This window comes from Montipora capricornis, chromosome 7, assembly GCF_036669925.1.
Source record: "Montipora capricornis isolate CH-2021 chromosome 7, ASM3666992v2, whole genome shotgun sequence".
NCBI classification, from domain to species: Eukaryota; Metazoa; Cnidaria; class Anthozoa; order Scleractinia; family Acroporidae; genus Montipora; species Montipora capricornis.
Genome location: NC_090889.1, coordinates 13,287,560 through 13,305,059, shown reverse-complemented (window position 1 = coordinate 13,305,059; position 17,500 = coordinate 13,287,560). Strand labels below are relative to the sequence as shown.

Below are 17,500 nucleotides of genomic sequence, written 5' to 3'. Positions count from 1 at the left end.
TGGGTCATGCAAACCTAACACGTCGAGTTTACACAGTTCTTCGTACTCTGTTTGGCTTGTCTGTGCGAATAACATGACATTTCTGTCGAATTCTTTACCAGGCGACCTGTCCGATCCGTGGTTTTTTTTTCGGTTTTAATTCTTGCGTACTCCCCGCTGCCTAAGACTACGTGCACCGGAAGTCTGGGTTTTGTGTCCTCGTCGTGAACGTGAACGCCTCTCAGATGGGGATTTCTGTTGATAAGTTCGCGATAATTGGGATTGTCAACCGACAACAGTTGTTTACTTTCGTTGCTTTCACGGAAAGTGTCAATTGGTGGTTGACAGATTGGAAACTTAAATCGTATTCTTCCAAGGTTGCGACCTTGGTTGACATCAACATATCAATTGACCTTGTTTGAGTGGCAGTAGGCTTCAAACGAAGGAGATTTATCAACTTTGCCGACACGTATGAGCTACCCGCTCCAGAATCGATTAATGCTCGGCATTTTATTCCGTTGACCTCCACTACGATAACAGGAAACAGACCCTCTCCGATTTGGTTTGTCGTCAAGGCAACCCCTCTTGTGACTGTCGTTGAGTTGTTAGCGTCGCTAGTGGGATGTACTGCGTCACAGATCGACGTGTGATGACGTTTGTGACAGCTTTGGCAATCTGACCTGCTAGGACAATTGCATGCGCGGTGATTTCCGGACGTACAATTGAAACACAATCGCTTGCTAAGAAGAATTTGTCTGCGATCTGACAGGTTCGATTGTGTACTGTGGAGTTGTAACCGCGCTTGAGAAAAACCAGTGTTCTTTAGCTATCCGTCTAATGAGAATTCGAGACGGGAGAAATTCAAACAGTTTATCTGTCTCGAATTCATACCAAGACGGAAAATGTAGCAGACATAAACGGCTGTTCACCCATTTGTAAGTGCTATTCTGTACGACGCTTATAGTTGTTTATGCATATATCGGTATTTTAGCCGCCACTCTTTGAGAATGAGGCATGCAACATTCATGAGCAGCTACAAACGAACGAAATATTCACCATTTTTGGAAGGTCTTTAGGAAGCGTGCGACGATTTCGCTACGCTTGAAGAACGAAGCGTTCAACCGTTTCGGAGCACTACATGCAGGTATCGATATTTAAGCCGCCACACTTTGAGAACGAGGCATGCAACATTCCTGAGCAGCATGTTGTCAGGGCATTCATTTCGCTACCAACGAACGAAACATTAGCAAAATTCTTGCGTTTCTGGACGACGTTTATAGTTGTTCACGCCCGTAACGGTATTTTAGCCGCCACTCTTTGAGAACGAGGCATACAACACTTCTGGGCAGCTTGTTGTAAGAGGATTAATTTCCCCACGAACGAACGAAACATTCACCATCTTCGGATGTTTTTTTAGGAAGCTTGCGGCGATTTTCGCTACGCGTGGATATTTTGAGGAAGCGTGCGGCGATTTCGCTACGATTTAAGAACGAAGCATTCAACATTTCGGAGCGCTATTACAGTTTGTCATTATTTCTGTTTCTGCGCAGTATGTTGTCACATACCCAACATTTGGGAATGCTATTACAGTCGATGTTTATAAATATGTATGCGTAAAACGATATTTTAGTCGCTACACTTTGAGAACTAAGCATACAACAATTTTCAGCATCACGGCCTCCTGCGATCATCGAAGTTTTTATCTTTGTCTCACCACTTAAAAACTTCCAATAGTGGGGTCGACTTTTCAAATGACGGGTCGTCACGGCCTGATCGGATCGTCACGATCCGTCGAGATATTTGTAGCTGCCCCAGGGAGTTGTTCACGACCCGACATCCGGTAAGTCGGGCCGTCAACAGCAATTGACAACCCGACTCAGTTCATGTATATGCGACATGTGTGGGAGTCACAGCGGATTTGGACCACCCGTTCGTGGAGCTGAAACTTAAAGGGGTGTGTCGTGATTTTGTACAATGTCGTTATGAAATAAAAGAATGTATTATTAACATTGACATTTTTCAAGGAGTGTCGCTTAGTAAGCACTACAATGGAAGTAGTGTTTGTATTACACGAGAGAAGGATATCAATCGAGCGATTACTGATCTTCAGTCATCAATATTTTTTGTAAGCGAGAGAGGTTTTGTTGTTCCAATTAAATCAGTTTACGACAGGATGCCTAAAACATCGGCCTGGTTATTCGCATTTTCTTTCTTTAACAAAACTTTGTTATGATGTCATAGTTATACACGTCATTGTCATGTGACCAGGTTAGCTTCCTTTGTGGGTTTTTTTTCATGGACTATTAAAAAATGTTGTTGCTCTGATTTACCTGAGCCGTTTGCTGTGTTCCTGCAATCATAACAAACTTCACTAATAGAACTCAAATTCAACAGTTGACATCAGCAACTAATCGGGCCTTCATTTGTACATTCATCCCTGCTGGAATTTGAATCACTGACAATGTTGTCCGCCATCTTGAAAAACGTGCCATGTGATACCGCTGACCTCATGGACAGGCATGCAACACCAAAAACCCACTCTACTCCACTCCACTCCTGGGTTCCACACAATTGTATAAACTAGTTGAGTTTAGCTGAAAGATAATGAATATCGCGAAAAAAGTAAAAATAAATTTTAATAATGCTGAAAAAATCAGAACTGTCCGAGAATTTTAGAAGTTGCCGAAAAGTTTCCGAGCAACTTGTGGCTAAACCTATCCCTGGGATGCCTGTGGCATACCATGGCAAGGATTCGGTAGGTTTGTTTTCATCGTGGTCAGAAATGGAAATCCCTTGGGAAGTGTCCGTTTTATTATACGATTTCATTGGCGTCAACTTATGCTCGATGTGACACAAGGGAATCCCTTGGGATGAGTCGATTTTATTGTTCGTTTTCTTTGGCTCCAGCACGAAATAATGGACGCCTCAACGTCATTACCACATTCAACGAATGCACTCGAATACGGGGTGTCTCGAAAACTCAGACCTCGAAACTTCAGACCTCAGACCTAGAAATCTCAGACCCCTCGAAAAATGTGCGCTCAAAAAACTTTAACAACGCCTTCCACATCTCACAACACTCTCTTTAGTAATGTATGTCTGTTTGCATTTTATTTTCCGTATTTATTTGGCTATAAGCCGAACGATTTTACACAACTTCGGGTAATTCGGTAATCCTGAGCCAAAGAAGATCTCTTAAAGTCAGGCAAAGCAACATATTGAAACTCTTTATTCACGGAGAGGCAGAGCGTATGTCAATGACTCGTTCATCGTTGGTCATGAACTATTATCAAGGCTGTGCCCTAAGCATTTCAGGTGTGGTTCCCAGCCCTATAAGTTGGTCGCCCGAATTAATGAATGAATTAATTAATTATCTGAGATCAACAACGCAGCAAGATCTTCGATTCATCCACCTCTCTCTCAACAAAACATTGCTACTACTGCTCTGGTAAACGCCGAACTCACTAGTGCAAGAAAAGCCCGCATTCTGCCTACACTAAACCCGAGACATTCAATGTGAAATGGTTTATTTAGGATGAGCCAGTCATTCATCTAGAGCACACTACATATACATATCGTTATACAGTCTTTACAAGGATAGACATAATAGGCATGAAAAGCGAAAAAGGTGTGCCACGCCAGATACGAAAAACCACTAAAATGCTACCCCTTAGATGTGGCCAAAAAATGTGGAAACGTATTCCCCATCTAATGCTGTGGCACCAGACGTTGGGGAAGAGGTTAACAGAGTAAACCATAAAATATATGATATAAAATTAAAGCAAGTGAACCTTAGACTGACTGACGTAGAATGATTAATATTTCCCACCAAAACCTTTAAATAGTCCCCAGAATCCTTAGACAATACCCAAGCCTCTACATCGTGCCGTCAGAATAGCAATTTCTGACTGAACGTCAGAAATTCCATATTCTGCTTACACTAAACCCGAGACATTCAATGTGAAATAGTTTATTTAGGATGAGCCAGTCATTAAGTACCCGGCAATCAATTCGAAGGGCTAAACAACGAGATTTGAACGCTTTGGTGCCAAACAACCTATTTTTGGCCTTTCCTGGCACAAACAAATCTGGTCTGCTGGGGGGAAGAACCCATGCGTGGATGAACGAATTAAAATGTACGCCATCTTCGCATAATAAGGTCCAAAAATAGGCGGACTTCCACATAGGAACGATCAGAGTTCCGAAAGCCTTGCAGTCTCGCATGTGCCTTAAAACTCTACCAATGAGGGTCACTGGGGGTACGAGCCAATTGTTCTCTAAGGCCCAGTCTTGGGAAAATGCATCTACCGCTTCCGAACCTGGTTGTAGAAACCTTGAATTAAACCTGGGTAGCTTCGCATTATAACTAAAAGCGAATCTGTCTATGGAATGCAGACCCCAAAGCGCGTCTAGCCGCATGAAGACATCATCATAGACCGAATAATCGTTGTAATCGGTACTCCTACTAAGGCGATCAGCTGCAACATTCTGCTCGCGTGGAATCCAGTCCACATCCAACTGAATTTCCGTATGTTTGGAAAGGAATAAGACGATAATCCAAAGCAAGCTCATGTAATTCTTTAATTATACTTCCGACCCGAATCACCCTAACAACCTTTTGATTGTCTGTGTACCAGCGCAACCTGTGGCCTGCAATATTAGGGACAAATGCTTCGACCGATAGCTTTATTGTAGCAAACTCCCTCCAGGTGGAGGACTTTTGTGATTCTTCTAGCGACCAATTTGTGTGAAACACGAGGCCAGAGCCCTGAATAAAAGCCGCGCAACTCGTGGATGAGGCATCAGAAAACACTAATTTGGAAAGAATAAACGGGGGCACCCAAAACACAACGCCGTTTAAAACTCTCAGATTGTTTTTCCACAACAAAAGCTCTTCTTTCCCTTGGATGCTGAGAAAAACTTCGGAATTCCACAGGCGTCGAGAATTTATGATAATGTGCAGATATCTGGTCATAATTTGTGTCACGCTGCCATAACTTGCTGACAAGCAAATTATTTGGCCAACAATAGATGCTAACAGCCTTACATGAACAAGATCCGATAATTGCAAATTAGCACATATTTGTTCAAGCTCAGACCTGAGCTTCTGAATTCTCTCTTCGCTGGCATGAATCAACCCTGTTTGTGTATCGAAGCTGCAGCCGATCCACGAAAACCGTGTCTTGGGCTCCCAATCTAAGTTTTCGGGATTGACCAAAAAACCACACTGAGCAAGATCAGATTGGACTTTGGCACTATAAGCCCATGCATTTTTGGATGTGCCCCCCTTCGATACCGTCTTCGAAGAAAATTGCTATTGGAATCCCATGCGATCTCCAATGGGTTTCCAAGAGCCTTAACAGTTTTGTGAAAATGAAAGGGGCGCTAGAAAGGCCGAATGGAAGGGCGGTGAACTGAAAATATCTTGCATTTCCCGTACCGAAGTCCCACGAGAATGCCAAATACTTGCGATGCTCAACAAAGATATCCACATGATGGTAACCGGATTTCAAATCGAACGAAAAGACAACAGTTCCTCGAAAATATGTCCTTAATGGTGCAAACCTTCGCACTTAAATTTTTGCTTGAAAACATGAAGATCAATGTGCCTTAAATCCAAGATGAGCCTTTTCTTCCCGGGGTTTTGCACAGAAACCGACAACGAATTGATTATTTCGGTTGCAGCATCGAGTTCTTCAACGAGATTATCATGTAGGAGTCCTAAAAACAGCTTCAGTTACAAAGTCAGATTCTTTGCGAGCAGAAGCATTATTACGTTCTAATTCGCTGCGCTTAACGAACGTAAATTATTTTCACCTTAAATGCTTTAGAAATACACCAAAGGAATGATGGTTGGATGCTCAGGCAATCCAAGTTGACATTTATTAATACATTTGACAAAAGAATATTACAGTTAACGTGCCATAACAGTTACAATCCCAAATTATCAGATATTGCTAAACGTTTAGACAAGTCTTCAAGGACATACATGTCTTTAGCACAGTCCGACTTCCAGCGACCATGTAATTTAAGTAAACGTTCTGATAAACTGGTGCTGTTACTAACAACGGATGTAGCTCCTCCCGATCTTAAACTATGCAGGCCATATAAATTATAATCTAAGCCAAGATCCTTGAGACAATTCTTAAATACCTCCCTACATCTCGTATACGAGAGCTTATTTCCATGCAACTTGTAAGTATTGGAAGATTTGAACAATCTTAACGGTCTAAAGAGTGGTAAATTGCTATCAATAATCTACCTCAGCCATCCGAATGTACCTTTCTAGAAGGGCAACAGCACAATATTTACTAAATAACCTCTTAATGTAAACTTTATTCCCTTCTTTTTAAACATCATTCTTGGCACGAGGCACAAACACACACAAATGATTAGGCAAAAATTCCAGATGATTAGGCAAAATACTACTAAATTCATCGTAACGAAAAAACCCCGCGAATCCTAACGAACATATGCAGGCTAAACGCAAATCTTTCAGATTAGCTGAAGGACCAGAATACTTATCAATGATTTTCTTAATAATATCGGCAGAGATGGGTTCCTTCTTAGCAACAGCTGGTTTACTACGTTTAGCCGCTTCTAGCAAATTATGACAAATTTCCGCATCCAAAGGATTGTTAATGATGTCGGGAATAAAGGAATGAAACCATTTAAGGGCTGCATGTGTCAACGATAGTGTTGCATAAGACTTGGAACTAACATATACCTTATGAAGATAAGCAATTACAATCGAAACCGAGAAAGGAGGCGACAGCTGAATACTAGACAAATTACGCCATCTTGAAAACTTGACAATTTCTTTTGTATATCTTTTGACTGTAGAATCCGCCTTAGACTTCATTAACAAGGTCAGGAGATCTTTGGTGTTTGGTTTAACGTGGTCGGGGATGTTTTCCCAATAACCTTGAGTGGCAAACATCTATTGGAAAACAAAACAAGACAACAGAGAACAGAAAACATGAAGAGCAACCACCACAAAGTAAATACGAGATTCATAGCAATACCAGACTCCGAAATCAGGCCAGCGCCTCCTTTCAATCGCATGGACAAGCGTTCTACTAACGTCACATAAATAACCTTAGAATATAAACTGGAGACGATAAACTGCTCTCCCAATCCAAGGCCAGAGCCCTCTTATGTATGAGTGGACAAGCGTCCTTATACCTACTAGACAAATCTCAAATAAAATCATTGCTGATCATCATAACGTAAACGAGACCCAGTGGTCAAGCAATCAAAACTTCATACGGACAGCTAACATTTGTCCAAAGAATCTCTTAGAACCAAACAAGGAATTGGTGTTCCGCCCATGTTTCAGAACATTCCTTCCGCTAAACAACTTATAATCCATGACAAAACTAAAAAATTTTCTGCCAGTAATGGGCCAAAAAAAACGACGAAGGCCAGAATGGTACAACTAAAGTCGCCACGGCCTTGGATGTATACAAATAGTGAATTGTTCTATGGATTAGATTTACCGGGGGAACAACCAAACAATTTTCCCAGTCAAATTCTGAACGAAGAAATCCACTCCGCTACAACCTGGGTTCCAAAACCTTGAATAGAACTTTTTAACTTTCGTATTATAGAAATTGGCGAAACAGTCCACTGTATGTGGACCCCAAGTATAATCCAGGAATTCAAAAAAGGAAGTTGTAATTTGCCAATCGTCTACATCAATGATACGACTAATAAAATCCGCCCTATCAATCTTAGTTCGGGGAATCCATTGCAATTCCAGTTCAATTCCATTATCAACACAGAATTGAAAAATGTTAAGGGCTATAACATGTAAATCTTTCCTCATGCTTCCAACTTGGATAATTCTACAGGCATTTTGACTGTCAGAAAATCATTTAATGTAAAAGCCTTTAAGAAGGGGCAAAAATGACTCAAGCGCAAAAACAATAGCTGTTAACTCCCTCCAAGTGGAACTCATACCACACTCGTGTATATCCCATAGCTTATGACATACCTGATCCCCGTTAACATTTAAATGTGCACCACATCCTGTAGCACTACCGTCAGAATAAACAACATATTTAGACGGTCTGAACGGAGAATCTATAATACTTTTCAAATTCAGTCTATCTAAATTGGTTTCCCAAAACTCAATTTCTCTTACACAGTACTGATCCAAAGTAAACTTCGTATCCCAATCCTGCGCTGCTGCGACAGATATTGAGCAATATCTGGTCATAATTCTGGAGATTTTCCCAAACACTGCCCCGGCGGAAATAATCTTCCCCACGAGGGAAGCTAATTCCCTGGCAGATACGTTAAAATGTTTGAGACATACTTCGAACACAGCCCGCAATACTAGACAACCGTCTATCCGAAATTCGGATAGTTCCGTGACTAGAGTCCTAAACTATACCTAACCACTCAATGACCTGACAAGGAGTCCAATGGGACTTCTCGTCGTTGGTAATAAAACCGGCTTTATATAAATCAGATCTAACACAGACGGCTAACGCTGCACAGGACAATTGATCAGCCTCAATTAACCAACCGTCGTCCAGGAATATAGAAACACTGATCCCGTGGATCCTCCAATATTTTTCGAGTGGCTTAAGGCACTTAGTAAAGATAAAGGGGGCTGAAGCTAATCCAAAAGGCAAAACAGTAAACACGAAATACCTGAACTTAGTATAACCTGAAAACTTCCACGCGAAACCTAAGAAAGTCTGATGATCTGAACAAATATCGATATGATGATAGCCACTCTTTAAATCAAACGAAATCATGAAACCTCCTTTTTGGAAATAAGACAAAGCTACCTTCCAGTCTTCGTACTTGACTCTTTGTTTGATAAGATGTTTATTAACGTACCTTAAATCTAATATTAACCTCTTCTTCCCATTTGGTTGAACGGACACAGATAGAGGGTTAACCACATAAGGGGGAGCTTGGACTTCTACCACCCGATACGTATATAGAAGTTCTAAAATTGTTTCCTCGACAAATTTTGGATAATGCAAAGAAGACATATTGTTATTGAGAACGTTCCCGGAGGGAATTGTCTCGAAAGGAAGACGATAGCCGTCTTGAATGATCGATAAAGTAAACTCAGGCGCACCTATATCATGCCAGAAAGATATATTTTTCCTCAAACTGCCTTTGACCTGCAATGCGGTCGACCCAGTCAAGCTTTCATGTTCGTAATCATTTATTACCTCGATAAGTTCGTCTAAAGGAGCGTCATTAACACTAAAATTTGGATGCTCCATCATCGAATCATCCTGATCCGGGCGTAGTAGGTGTGGCGCTGCTCGAATAAAGGAAACCGCTTCTGTTGGACTGTGCGACAAAAGGGTTTCCGACTCTGCAGTCCTTGGCCCAGTGCCCGACGCGATTGCATCTGTAACAACGGTTGACGCCTGCAACATATTCTGAACGGCCTGGGAAAAGGAAATTAGAACATGATGGAAAAATTAAAAAACTGGCAAGGGCGGGCGGGTGGGTCTACAAACTTCAACATGAGCATGGAAAGCGAGAGTGAGAGGACTAACTCACACTGCACAGACTTTAAATACTGAAACCCCACCAATCAGAAATACCCAAGGGACACGCCCCAGCGGCGTGTCCTGCTAATGAACTGTAAAAACCGCATACCAGCAGAAAATATATTTACGTTCTAATTCGCTGCGCTTAAACGAACGTAAATTATTTTCTCCTTAAATGCTTTAGAAATACAACACCAAAGGAATGATGATTGGATGCTCAGGCAATCCAACCAACGTGAGATATCACAAAGAAATGAAAGGTCTTACCGCGAAAAAGCTGAACATCGCTAGTAGTAGTTAGAAGTATTGCCCAAACTAGCCTTGGATTCCTTTCTTTTCTTTTCAGCCGATAATTTGGCCTTCCGAATTTTCTTCTCATCTTCGGAATTTGAAGCAAGCTCATCCGACTCGTATTCCTGCACTACCAGCCACCCGTTTTTGCTTCTGTCTGCGAGCTTATTAATTTCTGCAGCTTCTTTATGAACTGTCTCCCTTCTGCCACTAGCTTGCGGACCTCTTGCGGCTGGTTCAGGTTGATCTCTATCTGACCAAAGATGTGGTCCAATTGGGCATTCAACTCGAACTGTTTCCTATTACCCTTGAATTTAAACTCGGCGGCGTCCTTAACGACTTTCGACTTTCCCTCGAACTGCTTGCTTTTTTCCTCGAGTTGGGATGCCAGGTAGGTTTTGAATAGAGAGAACACTTGCTCGACCAAAGGTAAATTTGATTGATCCTGCTGTGATGACGAGTTTTCCGCAACTTCGGGCGCCGGAGAGGTTAAAACTTCTTCATCCAATTGAGCCGACTTATTATCCATTCTTCAGGCTACAAACTTCTATGTGAGCATGGAAAGCGAGAGTGAGAGGACTGACTCACACTGCACAGACTTTAAATACTGAAACCCCACCAATCAGAAATACTCAAGGGACACGCCCCAGCGGCGTGTCCTGCTAGTAAAGTAAAAGTAAAGTGGTGCATTTATATAGCGCCCTTTCACTAACGTCTCAAAGGCGCTTTACAATGATCAATTTACCCCCAGCGGACCGGAAGCATATACAGGCGCAAATTGCAGCCGCTTCTAAGCAGTCCATGCATGCTGGTACTCATTTTACCGACCTCGGAAGGATGGAAAGCTGAGTGAACTTTAGCGGGAAAGAAGGTCGCCAAATATTCCACTCTCGGCAGAACCGGGAATGGAACCCGGGACCTTAGGGTTGGAAGGCAGAGATCTTACCACTGCGCCAACCCCTCCGCTCTTGCAAGTCTGCTAATGAACTGTAAAAACCGCATACCAGCAGAAAATAATTTTTTGAATTTACAAGGAGGTGGTGTGGTGATGAATGGGATTTTATAACAGTCAGTGATAATATCCAACACGAATTGAGGGGCACCGATGGACCGCCAATAATTTACGGATTTAATTAGCCTTCCCTTGACCGAAGGAAGCGAAGAGGCATTACGATCGTCATCTGACCGAAAATCAAAGTTTTTTCTGTCCTGTTCACCCACACAGAGCTTGTGTTCAGCATCGAGCGGTACACATATACAAGGAAATTGTAACTTACATTCTTCCTCTTGCTCTAGTCACCTGTCATTAGACTTACTATCCTTTGCTGTGGAGCCACGTTGTGGACACTCCGACCTCCAATGCCCAAACTTGCCGCAAGCAAAGCAGTGTCCAGGTCTGAGAGAAAAGTCTGCGGGACGCTGAAACATTGACGATTGATTTCCCCACGGAGTAAAGGAAGTGGAAGGACCGAAGTTTTGTGGACCAAGGCGAGAATTTGCTGTAAAGGTTGATGGGCGAGTAACCAAAGATTGAGCCTTAAACGGCTTTCTTTTGGCGGCACAAGACGCTTTCTCTGCTCTTTCCTCAGCGTGCCGGATATTTTTAGCGTCCTGCTCATCCTCAGCTAACTCATGTTGCGTGTATTCTTCGACTGTTCCCCAACCAAACTCCGATTTATCGGCCAAAAGAATTAGCTTCAAGAGCTTCTTTTGCTTTATCCACAGCATTTGTCTCCATATGGGATTGCACTTCCTCGAGTGAGCTTTGAACTTTACGGTTAAATTAGACTTATGCTCGTCTAAACGAAGTTTCTAAATTTCCCGTAGCTGCTCGTTGGCGGCCTCTGAGCTTGAACGTTTAATCTTCTCAACTAAATCAGAAGCTAGTTTGGTAATTTGATTTAGCAAAAGCTGATTGTTGTCTGCGAGCGATTGAGGCTTGAACGTCTTCGGAGACGTCCGACATTGTGAATCGGAGAGAATTGTTTTTAAAGAGGGAAATTAAAGCACGTAACCTTAAGACTGACTGACGTAGAATGATTAATATTTCCCACCAAAACCTTTAAATAGTCCCCAGAATCCTTAGACAATACCCAAGCCTCTACATCGTCAGAATAGGAATTTCTGACTGAACGTCAGAAATTCCATATCCCGTCAAATTTCTCGCCCCATAATGAACAAACAGAACCCTAACTGAATAATACCGGAGAAACACGACGAAGGCGACTCATTTCATGACACGAGCATCACTCGCTTAATTAAATGGTCTTGCTTTATATTTTAAACCAAAGGTTTCAGATGATACCTTTAGTTTAAGGACGCTTGAAAGGGTTTTTATCCGCGTGCGCACGGGCATAACCTACCACGTCAGTTGAATAAATCCAAATCTCTACCAGATCGTTCGCACAACACGCAGGAATAAGAAATATTTACGCGAACCGGAAAACACTCGTTTTTATCTGCTAATCTGCAACCCGTGACCTATCTTGATGTTTGCATATACGCAACATCCAATTTGCCACTTCAAATAGAAAAGTTTTGGGGATAAGTTAATATTATAATAGTTATAAGTTAATCAGAAAATGCCTTTTTTGGACACAGAACAAGATCCACTGAATACCTTTTGGTTATACTGCCAGAGAAGTTCGCCGAATTAATTTTTCCGGAATTTGAACAACTGAAATTTATTTGCCCAACTGTCCTTTTTGCCGTGGTAACCGCAAGGTCGGCAAAATAAACCTTAAAGTATTGCCCAAAAAGAGACTTGTTATAAAAGAGTAGTTTGCCAACATGATCAAACACAATGTTTGTAATCTTTCATCGTTTCAAAAACAGCGCAGCAAACACCGAGCGTCTTTCGTCTTATACAGCAAACCAGTGCCGCTGGAAAGAATTGCGCATTTCTTTTGAGTTGAATGGTCAGTTTATTGACTCATTAAAAGTTAAGGCCATTTAAATTTCTGCAATGCTTAATTTATTTTGAGTTTGGTCTCGTTAAATGTCAATTGATTTGTTTGTTTGTTTATCTATTTTAAGATACATTTTGAACTACCTTCGTAACGGCGTGTTACATTGCCCAGACAAGAGAACAGTCCTTGAAGATCTGCTTGTAGAAGCAAGGTTTTATCAAGTTCAAGGTCTCATCGCTCAACTTGAACGAGAAATGCATCCGTTAAAATCATCCGTGATAATAAAGGATGAAAAGCACCGAAAGGCTGTTATGTCCTGGCTGCCACCTGGCGCTTCTTGTTCTCTGCTATTTAGGGCTACTACCGACGGAGGAACTCCCAAAGATTTCCATCGCTGCTGTGATAACAAAGGAGCTACACTTGTGGTCATACAAAGTGGAGAATACATATACGGCGGGTACACTTCGAAATCATGGGAGTCACGTAAGCTATTGATTACTTTTATTTGCCTTTACCTTGGTGAATAGATTACAGTTGATGAAACTATGCAGTTAGTAAACAGTCCCTTGGTCTTTTTGGCCCGAGAGAATCCACCCCATTCCATCTTCCCTATAAACGCCAGTTGCATTTAAATGTAACGTTGGTTGTAACAAGTTAAGTCCGACATTCAGCCGAGTCAAACCCACTAATCTCTCATCAGTAGTTTCAGTTACGTCAGACGTTACGTTTTATGCAACTGTTCCCTGGAAAATGCTGTGATAGTGAAAGTAAAGGGTACATATTACTTCTAGAGATATTTCGTGTATTACATAACACGATCTTATGGTATCACATGAGCACCTTTTGCGTAATAATAATAAAAGATGGTAATGTTGGTTATCCGTAATTATAACCATAACCTGTTCGTCGGGGACATCTAATATAGTCTCCTCGTACAAAGCCCTCACGCTACGCCATCGGACTTAGTCCCGTTCCGGGAATCCCTCTTACACCACCCAGAAAATGGGCCTGGAACCCAGGCGGGAAAGGAGAGAACCCTGCATTACTGGCTGGCGCATGCTCGGAATGACGCCATTTTCCCCCCAAAATTGGGGGAATAACCATATTAAGACTGGGCGTAGTGTATTTGGAGTGCTTTTATACTGGAACCATGGCGAATAATGTGAAAGGAAATTATGATGCCAACTTTCAGGATGCAATTGCGTTTAAAAAATGCCACTTTAACTTTGTGCATAAGGCGTAACAACTGTAAGCTATTCCTGCAGTCGTTACTGGTAATGATGTTTTTGTTAAAGCCGCAACAGGATTTGGCAAGTCTGTTTGATATTTTTTAATCAATTTTGACTGATCACGATCTTCTATGATCCAACGCTGTGCGAGACTTATCGTTCACGGTTTTTGCAAAGGTTTGAAACCTCAACTTATTAAATAATGAACAAAATTAATTAATTCTTTACATCCATTTATACTACTTGTCATATCAAGCGATGTCGCTGTAAATATTAAAAGTTTCGTTTTTCCTCAACTCTTGAAGACTACCTTAAAGGAATGTACTTTCTACCATATTTGGAAACTGGAATAAAAAAGCAAATTTCTTCAAAGTTTCCTGCAAAACTTAGTCACAGCGTAAAATTATTTTAAAACTAGGTCAGCCATTTTCATTTCTGACCGAAAAGAAACTACAAATAAAAAACAGGAAGCCTCGACTTTCCTAACCACAGGTTACCTGAAAGCGACACTGATTTCTTGATGGTCCTTGATATGTCGATTGTAATACATTGCTTATATGAAGCAATAATTCTGCAGCATCACCAAATCCATGCAGAGTTTAAAAGGGAACAAGTGAAGAATGGTTGCAGGTTCGCTGGGATTTTGTAAAGCTATCTGAATTATGAAATAGAGTTAACTGAATAGAGGGTAATGTGAAGTGCTAGATTTCTATCCCATATGAAATAGCCTTGTAATATATTTTTTGTTTTTCTTACAGCAGTGCAAGAATTTTTTTATTTCATTTGTGCTGCATGCAATTTTTTTTCTTCCGAAAAGCGTTTGCAGGAAATTTTATTTCAAAATCACGCACCCAACCCCTCACCCCCCACCTTAAAAGCCTGATGTGATTATTTCCGTTCTTGACAAAGTTATATTTGTGCAAAAATGATAAAGTCCGATCTCACCTTGCAGAACAGCAATACTCGAAACCTATTTTTAAAAAATTGAACACAGGAGTCGATGGGTTAAAAATTAAAAAAAGTACTTAAAAGGATCCCTGCTTTTAGACTTGGCTAAATCTATATATTATGGCTGTCGATACTTAGCTTTTAAGAAATGCTAATATAGCCTCCATTTACTTTCTTTACTCAGCTAAATCTATGACCTGCGTGCCAGATTTCACTCGTCAAACCTTCCAACAGTGAACCCATCAAGATCCCTGTAAAACCAGATGGAAATGGCGGTATAGAATTCAAGGATGATCTTGGACCAAGCTTCGCTTCCGCGTCGTACACGGACCTTTATGTGTTTTCAAATGGTTCTGGTGATTTTACTTGTAATGCTAGCTTAGGTGGTGGCTTTTCGAACCCTGAAGGCGATGGTAGAAACGAAACTTTCTTTACCGGTCAAAACCAGTTTAAGGTCAGTGAACTGGAAGTGTTTAAAATTTTCATATAGTCTTTTTTGTTTGACAAAATGATTCTGGTTTTCATAAGAACCTTACTGCCAACTAGCCAGACTGTTTCATACATGCACTCTACCACAAAAGACTAAATTAGTAGAACTAGGTATTGCCCGGAGACTTTTCAGTTCTCGGGAAAATCGTTCATAGCCTCCTTATGCTGAACATTAGGATTGCAGAAAACACAGTAAGTAAACAAATGGATTATAAATTCACTATGAAATAATAACTGGTAGAGAAAAGATATTCAACATTTTAAGAGCTTATCTTTTGTAGAAAAATGCACTAGATAGTCAAATGACTGAGCCCCTTCCGGAGCAAAGAATGGGGATTCCGTACACACAGTTAATAGCTCCAAAATACTGATGAAGGGATTGTAGTGCTTACCTAATACATGTTATGTCTAAGGTTCTTGACACTCCAATGTATGAACTAACAACCAACTCTTACCCTTTATGCTGTTATTGCAAGAGTGGTATACCATAATACTCTTAGTACTGCACTAGTCAATTAAAACCACCCCCCCCCCCCCCCCCCCTTCCTCCCCGGGACGTAGCGGGGGATGTAACATTTGTCATTTGTACAATCTTACATTTTAAACTTTCCCCCGCTCCCGTGGGGACACTTGAGTGTTACATTCGCCACTGCCATGGCCCCTGTGTGTAACTAGAAGATTTTGCTATGTTCAGATTTGAAATGAGTGTTTTGCATCGCTGACAAACGCGATAAGCTTGTCATCACATCATTGCAATTGCTAGTAGAATCGCTGGGTATACCTTTGCAGAGTGCGGAATCAGGAGGGAACGCCAAGAAATGTTACCCAAACAAACCCTTTGTCGTTTTACCCAGTTCAGGTTAGGTGACAAATGACCTTGCCTTAGCTGAATCCGACCGTGCATTTTTAGATACTTGTATGAAGGGTGATTCAGGACACCTTTGGGCTATACTACGTGTTTTCGGGCCGAAGTGTTTTTCAATTCGTCATCTTTGTACATGCCTTTGGGCTAAATTGTGATTCAATTGGTCAGTATTGTACATGCTTTCGGGAAATGGTGCGTGTTGTTGGACTAAAGTGTGATTCAATTGCACTTGTAAGTTTTTGGTTTGAATTACAATTCCATTGGCCGTAATCGCACATGCGTTTGAGTTGCGTCACATGTTTTTAGGCTGAAGACAATCCAGGGGTCCGTAAACTTGCACATTGTTGGGCTTAAATGGTTTTGTTAGTGGTCGTTGAGTGAAGACGCATGTCTTTGGACTAAAAGGCGTCGGATTGAACGCGATTTGAAGAAGTGGTCGAAGACTGGGCAAATGTGAGGAAAACGAGGACTATGGACTACGGACTGGGTGCAAAAAACGGACGAAGGTATAAAACGAGGACTAGGGTATCAAGTGAGCACTAAGGATTATGAGCAGCGTATAACCTAAACATAATGCATAAAATTTAATTGTGATTGACCTATCTCACAGTCAAGACAGCTCAAGCGTTCCCGGCTCCCTTCAGTGAGAAAATTCGATTTTGTCGACATTGTCAACATTCCAAATTTTTTAAAGTGGAAATTTAAATTTTCCAATAAGTGCGAGGATCACTTCTATCTTTCGTCTTCACTCTTTTCTGTTTATAAGAATGTTGTTTTTCCGGCCGAGGCTGAATATCCTTATTTTTCTGCCAATTTTAGGCCGAAATTATTCTTGTAAAGGTAGTGCAGGTTTTTTTGTTTTGTTGGCTAATTTTGCCGTTTGTATTTACAGTTTTTTAACACACAGAATAATGTCCTTTTCAAAATCTCAGCTTCGGTTTTATTTTTAAAATTTCGCAAATTTCAGCCTCGATATTATAAAAAAGAAAAGAGTGCATCACCCGCACTTCAAATGCATATTATAAGTAATATTCAGTAACGTTTGTTATTTGTATTTTGTGACTAAATTATCGGGTAAATTTTAAAGTAAAGACGTTTCTTTATGAATCACTGTGTAGCAGGGTGTCTGAGCAAATTTATGTAAATAACATATGTCATTATATTCACTCAACTTAGAAAACTGGCCATCATACTTGATCAACCAAGCGTATGTTGCCTTCCAGTTTTACCACTAGGCTTTCAATCCCACTCGATAATGGTACC

The 17,500-nt window shown here is 41.1% G+C and overlaps 1 protein-coding gene across 1 annotated transcript in view; it reads left to right on the top strand.

Moving 5' to 3' along the window:
• Positions 1-15,788, top strand: part of LOC138058218 (BTB/POZ domain-containing protein KCTD7-like) — a 28,179-nt gene extending 12,391 nt beyond the window's left edge. The window contains exons 2-3 of the mRNA XM_068904119.1: positions 12,834-13,189; positions 15,068-15,788. Coding sequence (XP_068760220.1) covers positions 12,834-13,189; positions 15,068-15,120 — 409 coding nt within the window. The 3' untranslated portion in view covers positions 15,121-15,788. The remainder of the gene's footprint in view (positions 1-12,833; positions 13,190-15,067) is intronic.
• The last annotated feature ends 1,712 nt before the right edge of the window (positions 15,789-17,500 follow it).